This window comes from Pipra filicauda, unplaced genomic scaffold (genome assembly GCF_003945595.2).
Source record: "Pipra filicauda isolate LSUMZ 115617 unplaced genomic scaffold, ASM394559v2 scaffold218_size1660888_pilon, whole genome shotgun sequence".
NCBI lineage: Eukaryota > Metazoa > Chordata > Aves > Passeriformes > Pipridae > Pipra > Pipra filicauda.
The window spans coordinates 1,327,302-1,345,420 of NW_024104330.1; the positions used below are offsets into that span (position 1 = coordinate 1,327,302).

At 38.2% G+C, this 18,119-nt stretch overlaps 1 protein-coding gene across 2 annotated transcripts; it reads right to left on the reverse strand.

Annotated features, from left to right (window-relative positions):
- Window positions 1-297: 297 nt before the first annotated feature.
- On the reverse strand, window positions 298-17,896 carry LOC113995092 (cytochrome P450 27C1). 2 transcript variants are annotated; one of them, XM_027734836.2, is made up of 9 exons: window positions 17,436-17,896; window positions 13,024-13,214; window positions 11,386-11,585; window positions 8,835-9,044; window positions 7,394-7,557; window positions 4,595-4,761; window positions 3,733-3,811; window positions 2,540-2,743; window positions 298-799 (listed from the first exon to the last, which is right to left on the reverse strand). In XM_027734836.2, exons 1-9 carry the CDS (start codon window positions 17,757-17,759, stop codon window positions 683-685), a joined length of 1,656 nt encoding a protein of 551 aa, XP_027590637.1. In that variant the 5' UTR covers window positions 17,760-17,896; the 3' UTR covers window positions 298-682. The 2 variants fall into 2 exon arrangements, with proteins under 2 accessions (XP_027590637.1, XP_039237160.1); XM_039381226.1 differs by lacking the exon at window positions 8,835-9,044.
- Window positions 17,897-18,119: the final 223 nt, after the last annotated feature.

Consider the following 18,119-nt stretch of genomic DNA (forward strand, 5'->3'; position numbering starts at 1 on the left):
GTATTAAGCAATTAATCAAAGCATTAACATTAGAGTCAGTCCTAGAGTATTTCTTGAGTAACTTTGCCAGTATCTTTCCTCCAGAATGACAGTACCCTTAACATAATATTATCTTTCTTTCTGCTAGGTCATTACACACTTTAAATTCTTGTAAAATCCCCATATTTTCTAGCTGCACTAGTAATTTCCCATGAAGCGGTGAACCTTCCAGTTCTATCCAACAAGTTAAAAACTTTAATATGCTAAAGAAAAATGCAATTATAAATAGTCATTAGAATAAGACCCAGAACTTGTAAATTCTGTATAAATATTTTATTATATATAAAAGACAACTTACACGGATACAAAACCACTGAATGACATTAACATGTGTGAATTTACTTTTGGTTGTTTTGGGTTTGTGTTCTTTTTTTTCAATGTATGTGTTATTACTAGAAGTCTTTCCAGGTAAAAGGAGATTCCCAGTGCAAGAAGGAATTTTTTCAGTATATATTTCCATATGTGTAAATAACTATTATAGGACAGGTAATTTCTCTTACATACTGCTACAACTAAGGTAGAACATAATACTTCATCATTTTGCCAAATACCTACAAACCAACCAACAAGCATGTTTAAACATCCATAAAATGCAAGTCTGTTTCCATGAAAATTGAATAAGTACTTCCAAAATATCTGAGTCTCACTTTCTGTCAGAAAATCTCATATTGATGGAGTTTCCAGGAACCAAAAGTCCGTGGGTTTTGGCATGAACTGGTTTGGTTTTGGGAGAAATTTTGATCTCAAAATTCTGAAGTAACTGTGAAGATAAAGAGGACAAGTATTAGAAAAGCTGCAAAATTACAGATGAAGATTAGCCTTCAAAAAAGAGGACATAACAGACTGTCACAAAAAAAAAACTTGTGTTGCAGTTTCTGTGGAGCTGAAAGTGTATGATTCCCAGGCAGGAAAGAAAAAATAGTTGTTACAAGGTAAAGATTATAGTTCAAAATCTTCCTCCTCTGATTGAGGGAAGACTGGTCCAGTTCTTTCTGAGGAACTTCTACATAACTACATTAAACAGTCTGTGTTATCAAAGAAACTAAGGTCTTTTTCAAACTTTGCGAGGTTCATCTCTATCTATTTCAGATTTCACTTCCTTTAATATCAATCAATATGTGCAATTATAAAGAAAGCAATAAGAGTCCCAATCCCATCAGACATATTTCTCTTCCTGGGCAGACGGAAACAAACCAAAAACGAGAAAAAAACTGTCCAGTGCACCAAGTGAAACAATCATAAATCAAGGAGTCAAATATTAGAACCTCTCCTGAACAGAGTCACTATAATTTCATCACACAATTCCTCTATGCATTAAACCTCTTAATGAAACTGAGATAATCACTTGCAAACATAAATTATTGTGCTTGTTTTGGCTGGAATAGAGCTAATTTTCTTCACAGTGGCTGATATGGGGCTGTATTTTGAATCTGTGCTGAACACTGGGGTGATAATATAGAGATGTTTTTGTTATTGCTGAGCAGGGCTTACACAGAGCCAAGGCCTTTTCTGCTTTTTGTTTGCCACGCTGGCAAGGAAGCTGGGGATGCATGGGAGGCTGGGAGGAGACACAGCCAGGACAGGTGACCCCCATTGACCGAAGGGATATTCCAGACCATATGACATCATACTTGGTATATAAAGCGGGGGGAAGAAGGAGGAAGGGGGGATGTTTGGAGTGATGGCATTTGTGTTTCCAAGTAACCGTTACATATGATGGAGCCCTGCTCTCCTGGAGATGGTGAACACCTGCCTGCCCATGGGAAGCAATGAATGAATTCCTTGTTTTCCTTTGCTTGTGTGTGCAGCTTTTCTTTCCCTTTTAACCTGTCTTTACCTTAACCATGAGTTTTCCAGCTTTTACACTTCTAATTCTCTTCCTGATCCCGGTGGTGGGAGAGTGAGAACCATGACAATCATAGAAATCATGGGCTAAAACAAACTTCAAGAGATTTATCTCACACATTTTGAAGCTGAACAAACAATACACCAGCTATCTATTTTTAAACTTTCAGGAGGGAAATACCATGACTTCCTCAACTTTTCCTAATATTAAACATGGAACATAGAAAAATTCTACTATTTGTTGTCACACTGTGATCAGTACAAGGATATAAAATCTATTTTACATCTCTGTAAGTACTGAATTCTTCTAAGATGCTGAAACTGAGCAGATAGCCATCCTAATAGACATTAAGAAAGACTTCTGATGCACTTACAAAAACCTTCTGTACCAAATCCGTTTCCTTAACAATCTTACCTTTAGTTTTACTTCATGTGTACTATATATTTTTTTCCTTCTGCAATGTAGTTTAACAGTTATGCTACATTTCAAGCATGACTGTTTTCAATTTTTTACGCCTTTGCAGTATAACTACATTAGACAACACTCCAAAACAAGGTTTTTGAGCACTGTAAGACACCCAGAAATGGTATATGCAGAAAAAAAAATTCATATCAATTTATTTTTCTTCTTGTAATGCTGTCACATGGTTCTGACCTGAATCAGTGCAAGATGAATTTCCAGCTCTGCAATTCTTTTCCCAATACAGCTTCGAATTCCATAGCCAAAGGGGATGGAACCAAAGTTGTCTACTCTGTCCAAGTTATCTTTCCTCAGCCAGCGCTGAGGTCGGAACTCGTTTGCCATTGAGAAATATTCCTCGCTGTATGAAGTAGTATAATGACAAAGTGCCAGCTGCGTCTGAGGAAACAAATTATATTCACATTTAGCTAACTTCAATACACATAACAAAATTAAAATGCAATTACTGTAATTTCTGCAATATGAGGTGATAAAAATTAAGTATCTCTGAGTAATTCTAGAAGATAAAAGGATATCTAGAAAAATCAAATCCCTTTCTCAACTCATCAAATGAAATAATCTTCAAGTTGTTTTGAATGTTGCTGGGTATATTAGAGAAGATGCAGTGGGGAAGGTGAACCAAAGTGACAAGAATGAAGAATTGTTTCAAAAAGCTGGTATGAGAGAAAGGGAGGAGAGATTTGAGTCAATGGAAAAGGAAAAAAGAGAGGATAGGAATTAAAAAACCTTACAACACTCCGGGGGGGGAACGACACAAAACCCAGCAATAATTGATGTCATGATGGTCCCAATTAAGGGGAGGGAAGCAGGGGGAAGATGTGTGTAAAATAATATATTACCAATTAAGAATCCTGATTCTTTCAAAGGTACGTTGCTATAACACAGGAGTGCTGTCATTTAAAATAAAATCATACAATTCTAGCCTGATCTCTGTGTAATCTTTGAACAGTATAAAGGAAAGATTAATAATTTAAAAAGGAAATTAAACTCTTTCTACAAGAAGAGTTAACAGGTAAAGAATTAGAAAACTGCAAGGATAATAAAATTCATGCTTTTTTAATTGAATTGTAGCACTACATAGATGTTTTTAATAGACTCCACCCTCAAGAACATTAAGAACAAGTCATGATAATAAGTTTGATTAGTGGGTGAGCACCCAAATAAAAAATACGAAAACAACAGCAACAAGCCAATTATATAATCCATTCATGGAGTATAAATGGGTGTTATTGAAATACTTTCCTCTCAGTGTTTTAGATTGGTGAAATCTTTTAAAAGTCAACGGAGTGTATATATGTTGTAATAGATCACATTTCATACACAAAAATTAAACTCTGCTCTTTGCTGAGGGCTGCAAAAAAACCTACCCCTTTAGGTATAAAGTATCCTCCAACGATCAAGTCTTTTTGGGTCACTCTTCCATTTCCTGGCAACACCGGGTATAAACTAGAGAGAAATATCCATCAGAAGTTCAATAGTAATGACTAATGCAATTAAAAAACATTTAGATCCCAGTTTGCATTCACAGATACATGATACGAATACCATATCCATTCAGAGCAGAAAGGTTTTTCAAAAGTACAGAACACCTTGGAGATTCAAGGACCTTGAATCATCTGTGAGAATATGATCATTACCTGAGAAAAGTTATTTACTAGTAACAGGAGGTTGAGATATTTGGTCTATATATTTATTTGTTTTACACATGTACAAGCATGCACTTATTTGGTCAAGATGGATATATTTTAGCACTACTGCTAAAGCTGAAAAAGCCTTGTTGATGCCTTCTCTAAAATTCTCTTATTCCCCTCACCTCACAATGAAAATTTATTATAAACATATTAAAAAAAATATGTCACATGCCTTTAATTTAAATCAAGAAACTTAAAATCATTGAAGTGACACTGCAAACTACCAGTGTTGGGGAGGGGATTGTTACACTTCATCCTACAAAGGGCAAAAATCAAGCTTGCAATTACTTACCTTAACAGACGTGTCCTACATTTGTGATACCACTTCTACCTTACTTACAAAGATTAAACATTATATAGTCTATCATATTCATCACTTAAGCATCCTTGGGCACAATACTGCTACAATAAATAAAAGCAACAAATAGCAATAAGGACAATTGAATACAAACTTATGTACATAGCACGGACTCAAAATCCATTAGAAAAAAAAGAAATTAAATTTTTCAGTTTATTATTACAGTTGTCTGCTACTTACCGCAAGGTTTCTTTCAGCACGGCTCTAATCAAAGGCAATTTCGGGACATCATGAGCAACAGGAACTTGATCTTTGCCCAGCTTGTTGACTATTTCCTCATAAACACATTGCTGAACCTCTGGGTGCTTTGCCAACAAGTATGTTGCCCAGGACAAAGTAAAAGAAGTCTAAGGAAGAAACCACAATCATCATCATCAAACACAACAAAAGTAGATATAAAATAACCTCAAGCCAAGAAAAACAATCAGTTTTCAACTATATGTTTTATATGTTTAAAGTTTTATAACAGACTGGTAATGATTCATATCTGGATTCAATGGGATGTTGTAAGACTTCGCCATCCCCTCCTTCATCCCTTTTCCATTTAAAAGTGCCCCATATACCGAAACAATCCATGTTGATATTTTCCCAGTGAAATATAAAAGGCAATAGACAAACCAAATGCAAATGCAACTATGTAAACAATATTGAAACATAAACATTCTAAAGAGCAATGGATTAGGTTACTGTTAGTTTTCAATATGTTTTACCTTCCTCCCAACAAAAACACTTTACAGGAACCAAGATAAGAGAATACTTTTATTTATTTAGTGTTAAAATCTTTTTTCAGGCCAGAACATGGTTGGCTGTCTGGGTTGTAAGCACACTTTGCCAGGTCAATGTTGAGCTTCTCATACACCAACATCCCCAAGTCCTTCGTTTCAGGGCTGCTCTCAATCCATTCTCCAACCAGCCTGAATTTGTGCTCAGGACTTCCCTGGCCCTGGTGCAGGACCTTGCACTTGGCCTTGTTGAGCTTCTTGAGGTTTGCATCGTCCCACATCTGAAGTCTGTCCTTCTGGGCAGCATCCAAATAGTACAACAAAGCTCAAGGTTATTAAAAAATGTGTGGGTGGGTAAAAAAAAAAAAAAAAAAAAAGCAGCTTCTGGAAATGCCTTATTTTGGTCTTATGTTTTAAGATCAATTTAGAATGCATGATGTCATCATGATGGTGACCTTTTATGTCTTGTCTTCAGACTGGGGTATAATGCCAGAAGTATCATTCTCTTAAGCTTTTCTCTTGCAATATTGAGTGGCTGTGTAGTCTAAAATACAACCGTGTTCTATTCTGCTCAGAGACAATTGTGCCAGCTGTACACAGAACTTCTCTGATATAAACACCGTTACTTCCCAGGTTCCCAATTCCTTCATAACCTCTTAAAAATTAGCACTATTACAGGGGCAGTCAAAATGCTTTGTAGCCAAAAACTGCCTTACAATTTTGTTGAAAGCTTCTATAATCCTCTAAACCTCTTTTGGTTTTTTCAATAAAATGAGATCTGAATTGACAGCAGAATTTTCCTAAATTTTTGCTTTGTACTTGGAAATGAGGAAATCAGAAGTACTGTTCTCTCACAGAGACAGTTCCCAGATGTGAAAGCTGAGTCAAATGGAAAGAGAAAATCTTGTTGGCATGAACTTGAACATTGTCCTTTTAGTTTAAATAAAACTCTGTTGCATACTAAAAAAAGGAAAATTAATGGTCTGAAAGATCAGAAAATGAATGGGATGAATAACTGTACTTTACTTAAGAACCAAACATAAAAAAGATCTGCAAACTCATAAGCCCTTGGGATATTTAATCAATGGAATAATATTCAGCACATAAAGAAGTTTTACATATGCTCCTTATTTTGGAATTCAAAAATGATTGCTTTTAGGGGCTTTGTTTTCTTTAGAAACCTTACAAACTTTCTTAAGTCAAAAAAATCTGAATTCAGTTATCCAGGTTTGGGGTTTTTTCCCCTAGAGGCCATTTTATGTTTTTACTTATTTTAGTCTTTTCTTCTCTAAGACTACTAAACACAATCCTACATAGCACTGTCTTTATCAAATTAATATAATTCCTTTTAAAAAACTGTTCAGTTACAGTCATTTACAATAACAGTGTTCACTGATATTCTAAATAATTCTATACATTGTATATACAATAACTCATTTTTATCTTTCCTGAGTCTTCAGATTGTCACGCTGCAGTCAATACTAAGCTACACTGATTTCATATGATAGGAATGAGAGGAGGGTAAGATGCCTATGTGACCTTAATGTTTATGTTTCTTCAAATGGTCTATATGACAAATCAGAAGAATAAAGAAAGAGAGGCGCTTAAAACATTTCCCTAGGTGTCAACATATTGGATATATCAGCCCCATTAGTCCTGAGACCCCTACCACAGCTCTGCCTCACCCTGACTGTATGTTGCCAGCACAAGCAGGGGTAGGGTGAACTTATGCCTTGCCCACATCAGTGCTGGTCTAACAACCCCCTCCTAATGGACTCCAGCAGAAAGAAGATATCTGATCCATAATGTGTGTCCCAGTCAATTTAATATGTGAAAATCCCTTACCAAATTCTACATACAAATTTATTGATCAATTTTTTTCTCACACTAACTTTCAGCGACCTTTTCTATTTTGGTTTATCTAAAGAAGACAAATACCAACCTGTTATGCAAACCAATAAAAGAAAATGTGTAAAATTCAAGCTGAATGTAAAGAAAGTTGCTATTTCATATGTTTAATAAACTGAGGAACTGACTCCCAAGTGATGAGTTCCTGTAAACCACAGCTAGAAGAGAACACTGACTCCATTCCAGTAGAGAGATTACACAGTGCAGTAGGTATTTTGTATTACTTAAAGATGTCATGACTTAAATGTGTTAAATTATGTGCTTATAAACAAGCTATCTCTAAAGATAGCTGCAAATGATACTGGTTTACAAAAACAACTATACACAAGGAAAATTATAACAAGCTTACTGTGTCCACTCCTGCCAGAAGCATTTCAGTCATATTGGCATAGATCTCTTCCAAAGTAAGTTCCTTACTCACTAGGAGGTATGTAAGTAGCCCACCATTCACTACTTTTCCTTGGTCCAGCTGAGACTGAATAGCCTTCAATTTGTTGTTAACATGGATCTGACCTTTGGGATTCAAAAAAATTGTTAAGTGTCCATTTTTATTTTTCTGTTGGTTCCATTCAGTAATGACATTTCTCCCTCATGCTACATTGTACTACACAGCCAGAAGAAAAAAAACCAAAACGAATCTTCTTTCTCAAGTTAAAAATAACTGAGGGGTGGTGGAGGTCCTTGGGTACTCGTGGTAAGGAAAGACTGAGCTAACAGGAACCTCGGGAGCTCACAGCACAAGAATGCAGAGCACAAAGAAAGGATACAAGAGACTACATTTTCTAACAAGGAGAGAAGAAGGCTCAAGGTCAAGTTTTTATGCCCACCTGGCTTGTTTTCTGATGACTCTGCAAGAAGTGGTGAACTCTGCAGAGCCTGCTGCAACTCAGCACAAAGGCTGCTACAAGACTTTAACAGCAACCAGAACTTAATTACTCTGAAGACAAAGACAAGTTGCGTCAAATAATAACAAAAACTGAAAAACTTCAAGGGATGACATGTTGAGCAATTTCGCCCGGAGTCCCATTTATACCTTAGAGACTACAAACATTATCTTCAGTCAAATCAGGGTTTTAAAAAGAAGAGAAATCCTCAGAAAGTTAATGCCACACAGAATGAGACAACAAAAAAATGAAAATGCATGCAGCTTTCTAACATTCAGGGTTCAGGGTTTTTTAACACTCTGGAATATTAAAAAAAAAAATTGCAAAGACAACTCCTTCTTACTTACATGAACTTACATGCAAGCTGATTCATAAAGTAGCCTGGAATGTTTTATTTACAAAAAAACCCCATATTGTACTACAGCAGTGTACTTCTATGTCAACTTATATGCTTGTATGTATGTAAATAAACTTCACAAAGAGTTTAATTCATTGTTAGAGTGTAATTTTTTAGCTTTTAGTCAGTTTTAGTGGTGATTATTTGTCGGAGTGTCTAACTAAAATTTTGCTGAAGTCAACAAAACTACCCTCATTAGAATTGGAGTGACTTAAGATAAAACCTTGGCAAGGAATTTGGACCTGAAGAAACGACTGAGGGCTGGAACAGATGAGGACAAATAACAAAACAACTGTATAAAATAGGGAAGTATTTGAAGTGTGCTGGTAAAATTCTTTCTCACTAGATTTTTTTTTAAAATAGTTCCCTGGCCAGCCTGCATTTGATGTGAAATTTACTTCTGCCACAATGTCTTCTTATAATTTTAGGAGAGAAATGCATCTTGTCCCATTCAAATACACATAGAACCTTCAGAAATACAGCTGAACTTTTCTACTACTAAATCTTACTAAATTTGAAGAGTCCATCCCAGGATCTGCAGAACTCTCTCCAGGGTTTTGGAATAAGAGGACGAAGCCACTTGGGCATAGCACCTGCATACATAGTGATCTTAAACATACTAAACATCAACTCCAGAGCCTTAATATATTCAACAGTCTGCTGTGGGATGTTGTTTTCCAGGCAGCCCAGACGGCATTCATACAGAATAGTCGCCACACCTGCACATACAAAATCAAAGAATTGGCTATACACATGCATAAATACATATTAATAATTTAAAGAATTAAAATACTAACATGAGGGAACCACCTTACAAGAAATGTTTAGTTATTATTACTACAGTTGGAGAACAGATGAAACAGAAGTTCAAAAGGCAGTGAAAAATCCCTGCTAGACATTGTAGCAGACAGTAGTTGCTATGTCAATAATGCTCTGCATGAGAAGACAGCCAGGAATTCCACCAGAAGTAGAGCAGCCCTCCAGCACACTCGCTGTGTTTTGCATTGCACCAGAAATCCCGAGCCTGCCGCGTTGGCCTCTGAATCCACAAGGACATGCAAATCCAAAGACAGTTCTGATAACTGGTGACAACGCAGGAGTTTCTACCAGTGGCTGTGTCTGTCATCAGCTGGAAGTAAATGAATACTGAGTATGTATAAGTGGATAAAGAGCTTGCACTCCAGATGTGCTCTTAATGCACACAGTATACTCCACCCAGCCCTGGAAAACAGCGTGTGTGTGACACTGCTGCAAGTGACACCACTGACTGTCCCTTGTTCTGATGTGCTGTAATTTCCTCAGATGTTTTTCTGCCCCTCTAGAAACACCACCACCATCCCCCCAACCCCTACCACCAGAGACCAGTACTTTATTTATATTTATATTTTTTTATTAAATTATTATTCTTCTGAACTCTGTACAATTTCTTCCATTTATTAAGTTAATTCCTACCCATCTATTAGTGTCCCTGCAGTCTCTCAGATCAGCTTTTGTAAACATACACAAATTATTAAATACTGGACCGAACTCAAATAGAAACTGCCCTACTGGAATTAGGCAAAATGTTCTCTAGGTTTGATAGCAAACCATTTTTTAATTACTTCCTGAACACAAATTTCTAGCAATTTTTCCTCCCAACTTGTGAAATCTAGATCATATTACGCAGTTTATTTATGAAAATATCATATAGTACGGTATAAAAGCTATTCCTATTATCAAAATACTCTTATTTAACAGTTTTTCTAAAAACTAGTGGGGTTACTCAGTAATTTAAAAAGGAAATTAGATACTTTCTCAAAGCCATTTGCATCAAATGAAATGTTTTAAAATAAAATTTTAAAATAAATTTTGTGGGTTTAATTTCATTAGTAAATAGTTTGTTCACATATTTCCAAGAAATATTATAACTTAACTAGATAATTAGAGTAACTGGTCTAGACACTCTAGTCTCTTTTTCTCTGTTTTCCCTGTTAAAAACAGGTACAATAGATAATAATGTTTGACTTTGATCTTACATTTTGGTTTCCTGACCAAAGTTACAGTCTAAGTTAATTAAAACTGAATTTGTATGAGAAATAAGTGTGTGCCAGGCACAAGTTATAAATGAAAAGCTAAAAGAATGTGAAGAATTTAAACTAACCCATCAGTAAAGTGAATCAGTAAGCTTAGAGTTTAAAATTCCATAAAATTGGTAACTTTTAGTTTAATGCCAGTTTTAGACACTACTAATGTGAAACAGACCAAACAGGCAGCCAGCAATTTGATAGAGTATCTTCATAAGTGAGCAATCTGGAAGTTTTTCAAATTCCAAATTATTCAACTGCCTGTCAGAAAAGAGTCCCTACTTTTTAAAAGGCATTACATATAACATATAACATATAACATATAACATATAACATATAACATATAACATATAACAAGATTGGGTTATATGCAGTCAGTTCAAGAAATGCATGAAATATGAATCACCACTAGATTTCTGTAAGAACACAGGAAATGCCATACTGGCTCAGGCCAGAGTTTCATTTAGCATTCCCTCATTAGTGGTAGCCAGTGGCAGATGATTTTAGAGCAAGCATAACAATCCCACACTTGGCACATGTAGGCAGGGAAAAGCAGTACCCACAGCAGTATTCCACACTGAGCTATGAACTGAACACAGATACATCACACAGGGATTACCCACCTGGAATTTAACTGGTGTATTGTGAAATAAACATTTCTTAGAATCACATTATTAGAAGGTAAACATCCTTATTCTTGAGAAATGAATAAAAAAATATAGAGTACTGAAACCATTCAATGCCTTGATTGAATATTTTACCTATATACCAGCATTTCCATGGGAATTGTTCCTTAATACAAGGTATCATTTCTTTGGACTCTACAAAAGAATTCTACTGATACCTATTGCACTAACTAGGAAGACACATGAAGGCAGAATATCAAGCTTCCCTTTTCAGATCAATCACAATGAGACACTAGTCATTTGACAGAAATGCCTAACCATAAACACACTTTTTACATTTTCTTTACAGATGTGATCCAGCCCGGGCTTACCTTCCATCGAGTACTTGAAGAAAAGGTTGTTAACATTGGTTACTGTTTCCCCATCCTCCTCTTGACTTCTGAGGGTGTGGATTCTTTTAATTAAGTCTTTGATAACTTCATTGACTCCTTCAGAGTAAAAAGCCACATCTTCGGGTTTCAGAATTTTTTGCCTCAGTACACTTCTCATTTTTAGCCATTGTTCACCTTCCCTGGAAGAAATTATTAATGGTATCTATACACAACTTTCCTTAACAATCATCAGCTGGGTAAAAGCTCTGCAATGAAACTTTGTGATTTTTCATTGCAAATAAAAGCAAGTGGTAAAATGAAAATTATAATAATGTATATTTGTAATTATGCTCCTGCATTTTATCCTGCATTTTTATCCTGCATTTATTGCACATCCTCATTAAATTTCAGTGTTGTAACATGTATGTGCAGGTGTAAGTCAATCTCTGGTTTGAGTGACAGCTGGCACCATAAATTCCGTTACTGATAAATCACTTTTGGCTACCCTCATTCTAAACCTACAAAGTAACAGGATAGCAGACCTATCCATAGAAAAACAAGTTACAGCTAAATTCTCCTTTAGCTGAGCTATGCATGGAAACCTTCATGCTCAAGGCTAAAAATCTGAATTGTAGCATCTGCACGATGCTCTGTATGAGCAGAGTATTTGGGAACAGGGATACCTTTCAATTCCTCATGAAAATAGGGTATTGTCTCTTATGTGTCTATTTTAAATTGTTATGTATTTCCCCTTGTTTTTTTTCACCTGGAGCAATGCTACTGCAAAGCACAGAAACTTATTGATCAGCAAAATAATTTATCTCTTTAATAATCTCAGATATTTTCTGATTATCTCCTGATTTAAGGTATGATTTCACAAAGTATCAAAGAACTGTTATCTTAAGTGGGTTCAGATTTGAGCCTGCAGTGCAATACATTAAGTTTTTTGCTACCATGAAAGAAACAGATTGTCCATGACTCAGAAAATTAGTTTCCCGCTAGATAAACATCCTATGTCTGTGGGGACTGTGAGTAGTTGCCAGTGGCAATTAACTACACCCACATGTACTGCCAGGTTATGCAAGCTTTAAAGACAGATAACTCCTCTAGAATCAGCCATGTACAAAAATATCTGCACGGGGATGCACCACAGTGTGAACTGATCATACTGTGACTTCTCTGCGTTAATGTACTGAGGGCGCACTTTGGTGAACAATAAAACTAATCTGAGCAAACAAGTCCACACAGCACACCTACAACCAGATGCAACAGTCTAGATCTGAAGCAAGAAACCCACATTTGTGCAGTGCAGAGCCAAAGTTAGTAAGCCCTTTTCTGCAAAACAGCTTGCAGGTGAGTCAGTTCAGATAACTCTATTTGAAACACATTCCCAAAGAAAGTCTTATGCAAGGTAGCTCCCTGCACATTCAAACTACCCATCATTACCATCTCTTGGAAACTTCACAAAACAGAGAAATTCACAGCATTCACCACAAATTCCTGCCGTCTTTCCCCCACTAACCACACGATTTTCCACACACAGAAAAGCCTGATTTCCCAGATGACCTGTACAGTCCTTCAGAAAATGAGCAAACTTTTACAAGAAAATAAAGAAAATTAAGGAGTAACAATACTTACGCAGAAATAAGCCCTGTGGCTCTCCCTCGTAAATCCCTGTACTCCTGCCAGGATTCCATGTTAGCTCTTTGTGGTGCTCTACCTTCTGCTCGCAGGACTTGAGCAACCATGTCTCGATCTGCAATGGATACAACAAACTGGGGACCAAAGTGAGACTTGAAGATCTTTCCATATTCCTGAGTGTGTTTTTGCTACAATGTCACCAACAAAGAGAAACAGAAGTCAAGTGTTACTAAGGAAAACTGTCACAAAAGGAAACTGACAATTTGTCATACAGTGAATCCATCTCTCACATTTAGAATTTGATCCTCGGCCTTTCAGTCAAGGAACAGTTTGAAGTGTCAGAAGAAAGCATCTAAGAATTACTGTGAAATATTCAGAAGGAAAACAGAGAGGTCACACTGTTCAGGACCTCTGACTGAAAAGACCCAAAGCTCTAAGGCACAAAGCGTGAGTGAAACCAAACACTGAGAAGATGAAAGGACTTGCGGCACTTGAAAACACATCCCTTCAGATCAAACAGGTTAGAAAGAATGTCTGCAAAAATGAAAAACATGTGGGTACATAGGGTTAAGTTAATGCCTATTGTAAATAAATACTTACTCTGTCATTTTATTGCTTATAGAAAACCCCTACGTGTAAGTTTCTCACACCTAACTGAGGACAATGACAGCGCAACAGCCTAGTGAAAAACTGCATTTTGGGACAGCTTTGTCAGAGTAAACTAGAGAAAGACTTATGTTAATTCTGCAAAAGAAAGGAAAAGGTAAGCTCTTATAAAAAAAAAAAGAAACCCAAAAAGTTTTCTAGTAAGATTGTACTATCACCATCCCATGAAATCTTACTGATTATTTCAAATAAATTTTGTTCTGACATGGTCATAAAGTGAAACAAAATTCCCACAAATTCACTTGGAGTTTAGATACGTCATCATGTCAGAGGGGAAAAAAAGTTATTCAAAAGATATTGAGACTTCAGAATTAAATTTTACAGTCTTTATTTCTGGTTAAAGTACTAAGACAAGCTAAACTGAACAAAGTTTATGCCAAAGACATCTGCTTACAGAGATATGCTGATTATAAACCAGAGATGTTTGACACCAACTACACTAATGAAAGTTTAGTGTTGACCCAAGATTAGCTTATGTAAAGTACGTTTTTATTCAGTCTTGATTACAGAGATGAATTGCTTAATTGCCTATAATAAGCTTAAGACTCATGAATCATTCTTCAGAATATGGTACCAACTGCTTAAAAAAAATATAACTTTTTCTGCCTAGTTTCCAAATAAAACAAGATTTGTGCAATTATGGTCTCTGCCAGTCACTTCTTTTGGAACACAGTGGCCAACTTCAGTCTGGTTTAAACAGTTAAAGGTCTCCTACATCGATATTCTTACCCTTTTCAAAAATCAGCATCTGGATTCAAATGAAACCCACATATTAGTCATCCTGATGAGGGAAATGCTACAGCAGAAATTCAGCTGTTGTCATTTCTGCTTGATCTGCTCCTAACCAAACACCATAGGCAGAGGAATGTGTGAACAAGCACACCCAAAAAAATCAGGAAAAATCAGTGGAGTGAGGGAAATACAGGTCACTAGTCATAGAAAAACAGTTTCAACAAATTTTCCTATTTATGGAGCAGTTTGTTTTTTCCCCCTGATGGTGAGGTTTACATGGGACAATAAATTTTGACAGTAAATAAATCAAGTGTCAAGCTATTCAATCAAATAAATTAAATACTAGTGTTAAACCAGAAACAGATAGGGACAAACTATTTGGACATCTCTTGCTTTCAATAGACTGAACTCTGTTCTATCAACTTCATGTCTAATGAAATGCCCAGGATTTCTCTTTTGTATTTTCTTTCATAACATGAGTTTTTCTTTCCCTTGTTCCAAACCTTAAAAATATTACACCCTAGTGCCTCACATAACAATCTCACACCAGTTATCCTCTCACACATCATAAATTAATAAAACTGCCAGCACCCAAATCCCTCCCTCCTCACCTTTCTTTTCTTTACACTTGCATAACACTGATAAGACAAAAGAGATCTAACTCCATCAAATTAAGAATACTTTCCCTTTGTCATAATTGCTGTAGGCGAGACTAACTGGAACCATGTTACTGAGAACAGAACCTCCTTTGTGAAAAAGCACCCGGCTCCCCCACCTCTCCTGGATATAGGGCAAAAATATTTGTGTGCGCTGAAGGACATCGTCTAAGTAGCTGTGCTGGTTACCAGAGGGTTTTGGATTAATTCATTCCTGATGTTCACTGTATTGTTAAATTTAACAGACTCTTATTAATCCAGTTAATGCCTATTTGCATTCTGCATGTATGCAGACAGGGTATCCTGTGATTTTCTGGGACTTTAAACAGAATAAAAACAAGTATTATATTGCAACTTATAATTCCTCACACTTTCCTTTCTGTGAATAATATTCATTAAAGAAGAAAATAGACATATCAGCCAGTGATAGTGAAAAGCATATACTATTTAGGTTGTCTTACATTCCCTTTAATATTTTGAATAATTTTCACTGTTTTGACAGTGAAAGAACTTGAAACCGATGGTAGCATCCATCCTTTTTAGTGTTATGAGACCATGGTGAGTGCCCCTCAAATTCTGTACACCACCACAGAGGTAGAGAAAAAAAAGAAATAGAATGAAACAAAAGCTTTAGATGACCTGAAGTTTCATCTGCATGCATCTTGGTTAGCAAGTAATCAAGCTGAACAATTAATCATTAGCAATTTAGTTTGGCTGCCATCAAACACAGCATATACCCAGGAGCCCTACATTTCTTCTTAAAAATCAAAATGGTAAATACAACAAAGCTGGGCAAAATCAAGCAACTTTCATGGGTTTTCTTTCTGTTTCCTCCCTCTTTCTAGCATTTTCGGGCCTTTTGTAAATCTTAACTTTCCAGTTTTGATTCTCAAACCAAAGTTCTTTTTTCTTTTGTTTTCATTTTCTGTTTTTATTTCCCTTTCTCTTTTGTGTTTGTTTGTTTTGGTTTTTTCTAAAATTTCAACAATTTTCAGGCAGTGAACCACTTGCAGCTGAATCTCTTTCTAGCAATTTGGGAAAGGTCACTAAGAAAAGCAAAATAATAAGTGCCACATCTGAGGTATTCCCAGAGAAATCTGTACTGCCAGTGGAAAGCATTACAGATCCACAGCTGTAAAAGAGTGAAAACCATAGCTTTACTTTACACACAAGTGTTTCCTTTAGAATCGCTTAGACTACGTGGGAAAAGGGCCCCAGGAGATGCACTGTGACTTTTTAGGAATGAAAGATACGTTTGACCAAGCAACCAAGAGAATTCATCTCTGGATAGCTACAGGCTTACGGTAAGACTGTTGCCCATGCCAGCATCCCCGAGGGGGATCCTCGTCCACCCAACTCCCTCAGTCCCTCGCAGGGATGACGGCGCTTCACCCACCCTCGCCAGGTGCCACCGGGGAAGAGGACACGCTTTGATCTGTGTGGCACCACAGCAGCGGAGATGCCCAAACCAGGGGACGCTTCTCACCCCCTCCCGGCTCTGGTTCGTTTGACCATCTCCCACCCGCCAGGTGACAGGAGCCGCTCTCCGCCCTCCCTCCTCGCCTCCCGCCGTCAATCCGGTCCTGCTTCCCCACCGCCCACTCCCCTCCCCTGCGCCAGCGTGGTGGCCAGGGGAGGGGGCGGCAGGGCGGGCAGCGCCAGCCGCCGCCATTCCCAGCCCCTTGTCCCGCATCCCCGGGAGGTTTCAAACCGCCCGCCTCCTGCCGAAGGGACGGCAGCGGGGCCAGGCGCAACTACCGCCCCCTCAGGGGATCTGCATGGGCGAAGTGTATTTATGTAAGGGGAGGCTGGAGTAGGAGAAACAAAATGGTCTCTGAATGCAGCGGAGCAGCGCCCCGGCCGCGGCAGGACCCCGGGTACCGGCACAGCCTCACGGCACGGGTGGGCGCTGCGGTACGAAATTCCACGGGAGCCCACGCTTCCCAGCCCTGCTCGCCAAAAATAAGCCCTCTGCAAGTTTGTGAAACAGCCCTGTTAAAAAAAAAATGCCTTTTTTTATTATTATTTTTTCCTTTCAGCCCGAGGCGCCGCCTCAGAGGTTCACAACCCGCACAAAGATGCGCGGGCAGCGCTTGCAGCCCGGGAATTCCGGAGCGGGAGGCACCGGGGCGCGGGGGCAGCGTGTGATCCCCGGCGAAACAAAACTGCCAAAGCCTCCAGCGCTGCGGGAAACGGGATGGGGGATCCCCTGAATCCCGGCTCTCACCAGCGCGAAGGCGGCGCGGCGATGCCCATCAGCGGTGCTGCGAACGCGGTGATTGACCCGGTGAGAAAAGTAAAGGTTTTAAGTAACCCTGGCGTGATTAAAGCGTTAAGTAGGCGAGTGAGCTGTACCTGGATTTCATGAATGCGGCCGAAGCCGTCCTTCCAGAAGAACTCGTAGAGGTTGTAGAGGGTGTTGGGTCCGGGCATTTCGTGCAGGCTTTTCACCCTGCCCAGGCGGCGCCGGGGGGCCTCCAGCAGCCCCGCTCCGCGCCCTTCGCCTTTGTTCGCCGCCTCTTCCCGCGGGCTGCTCCGCACCGCCAGGGACTGGCTGCTGCACAGTCTGGCCAGTCCAGGAAACCTACTGCTGGCAAAAAGCGCCTGGTAAAAGTAAGTCCTCTCGGATTCAATCGTCTGCTTGCATTTCATCGTCAAAACTCTTGTGGAGAAAGACATGGTCTTTTAATTTCAGAAGGGTCAACTTTGCTCCTGCAGCTGCTTTTTATTTGGTTGGTTTTTCTTCAGTGCCTGCTTTAACTTGTACAAGCAGCACTTCTCCAAACTCTTACTGCATGAGCATCAGTTTACACAGACCATTAGTTAACGCTCCCTCCCCTAGGGCTGGAAAAGGGGGGTGGGTCTGGGATGAAACTTGAATGGAACGAACCTATTATTTTGTATAATTCAAAACAGATAAATTTACCCATTATATATGCAGCCAAAGTTCAGTTTTTCCCTCTTTTCCTGATTAGTTTGGCAAAAAGCTCATCCCATCTTTCTCCTACACTAAAAAGGTGGCGTTAGGGCTATTTTTTT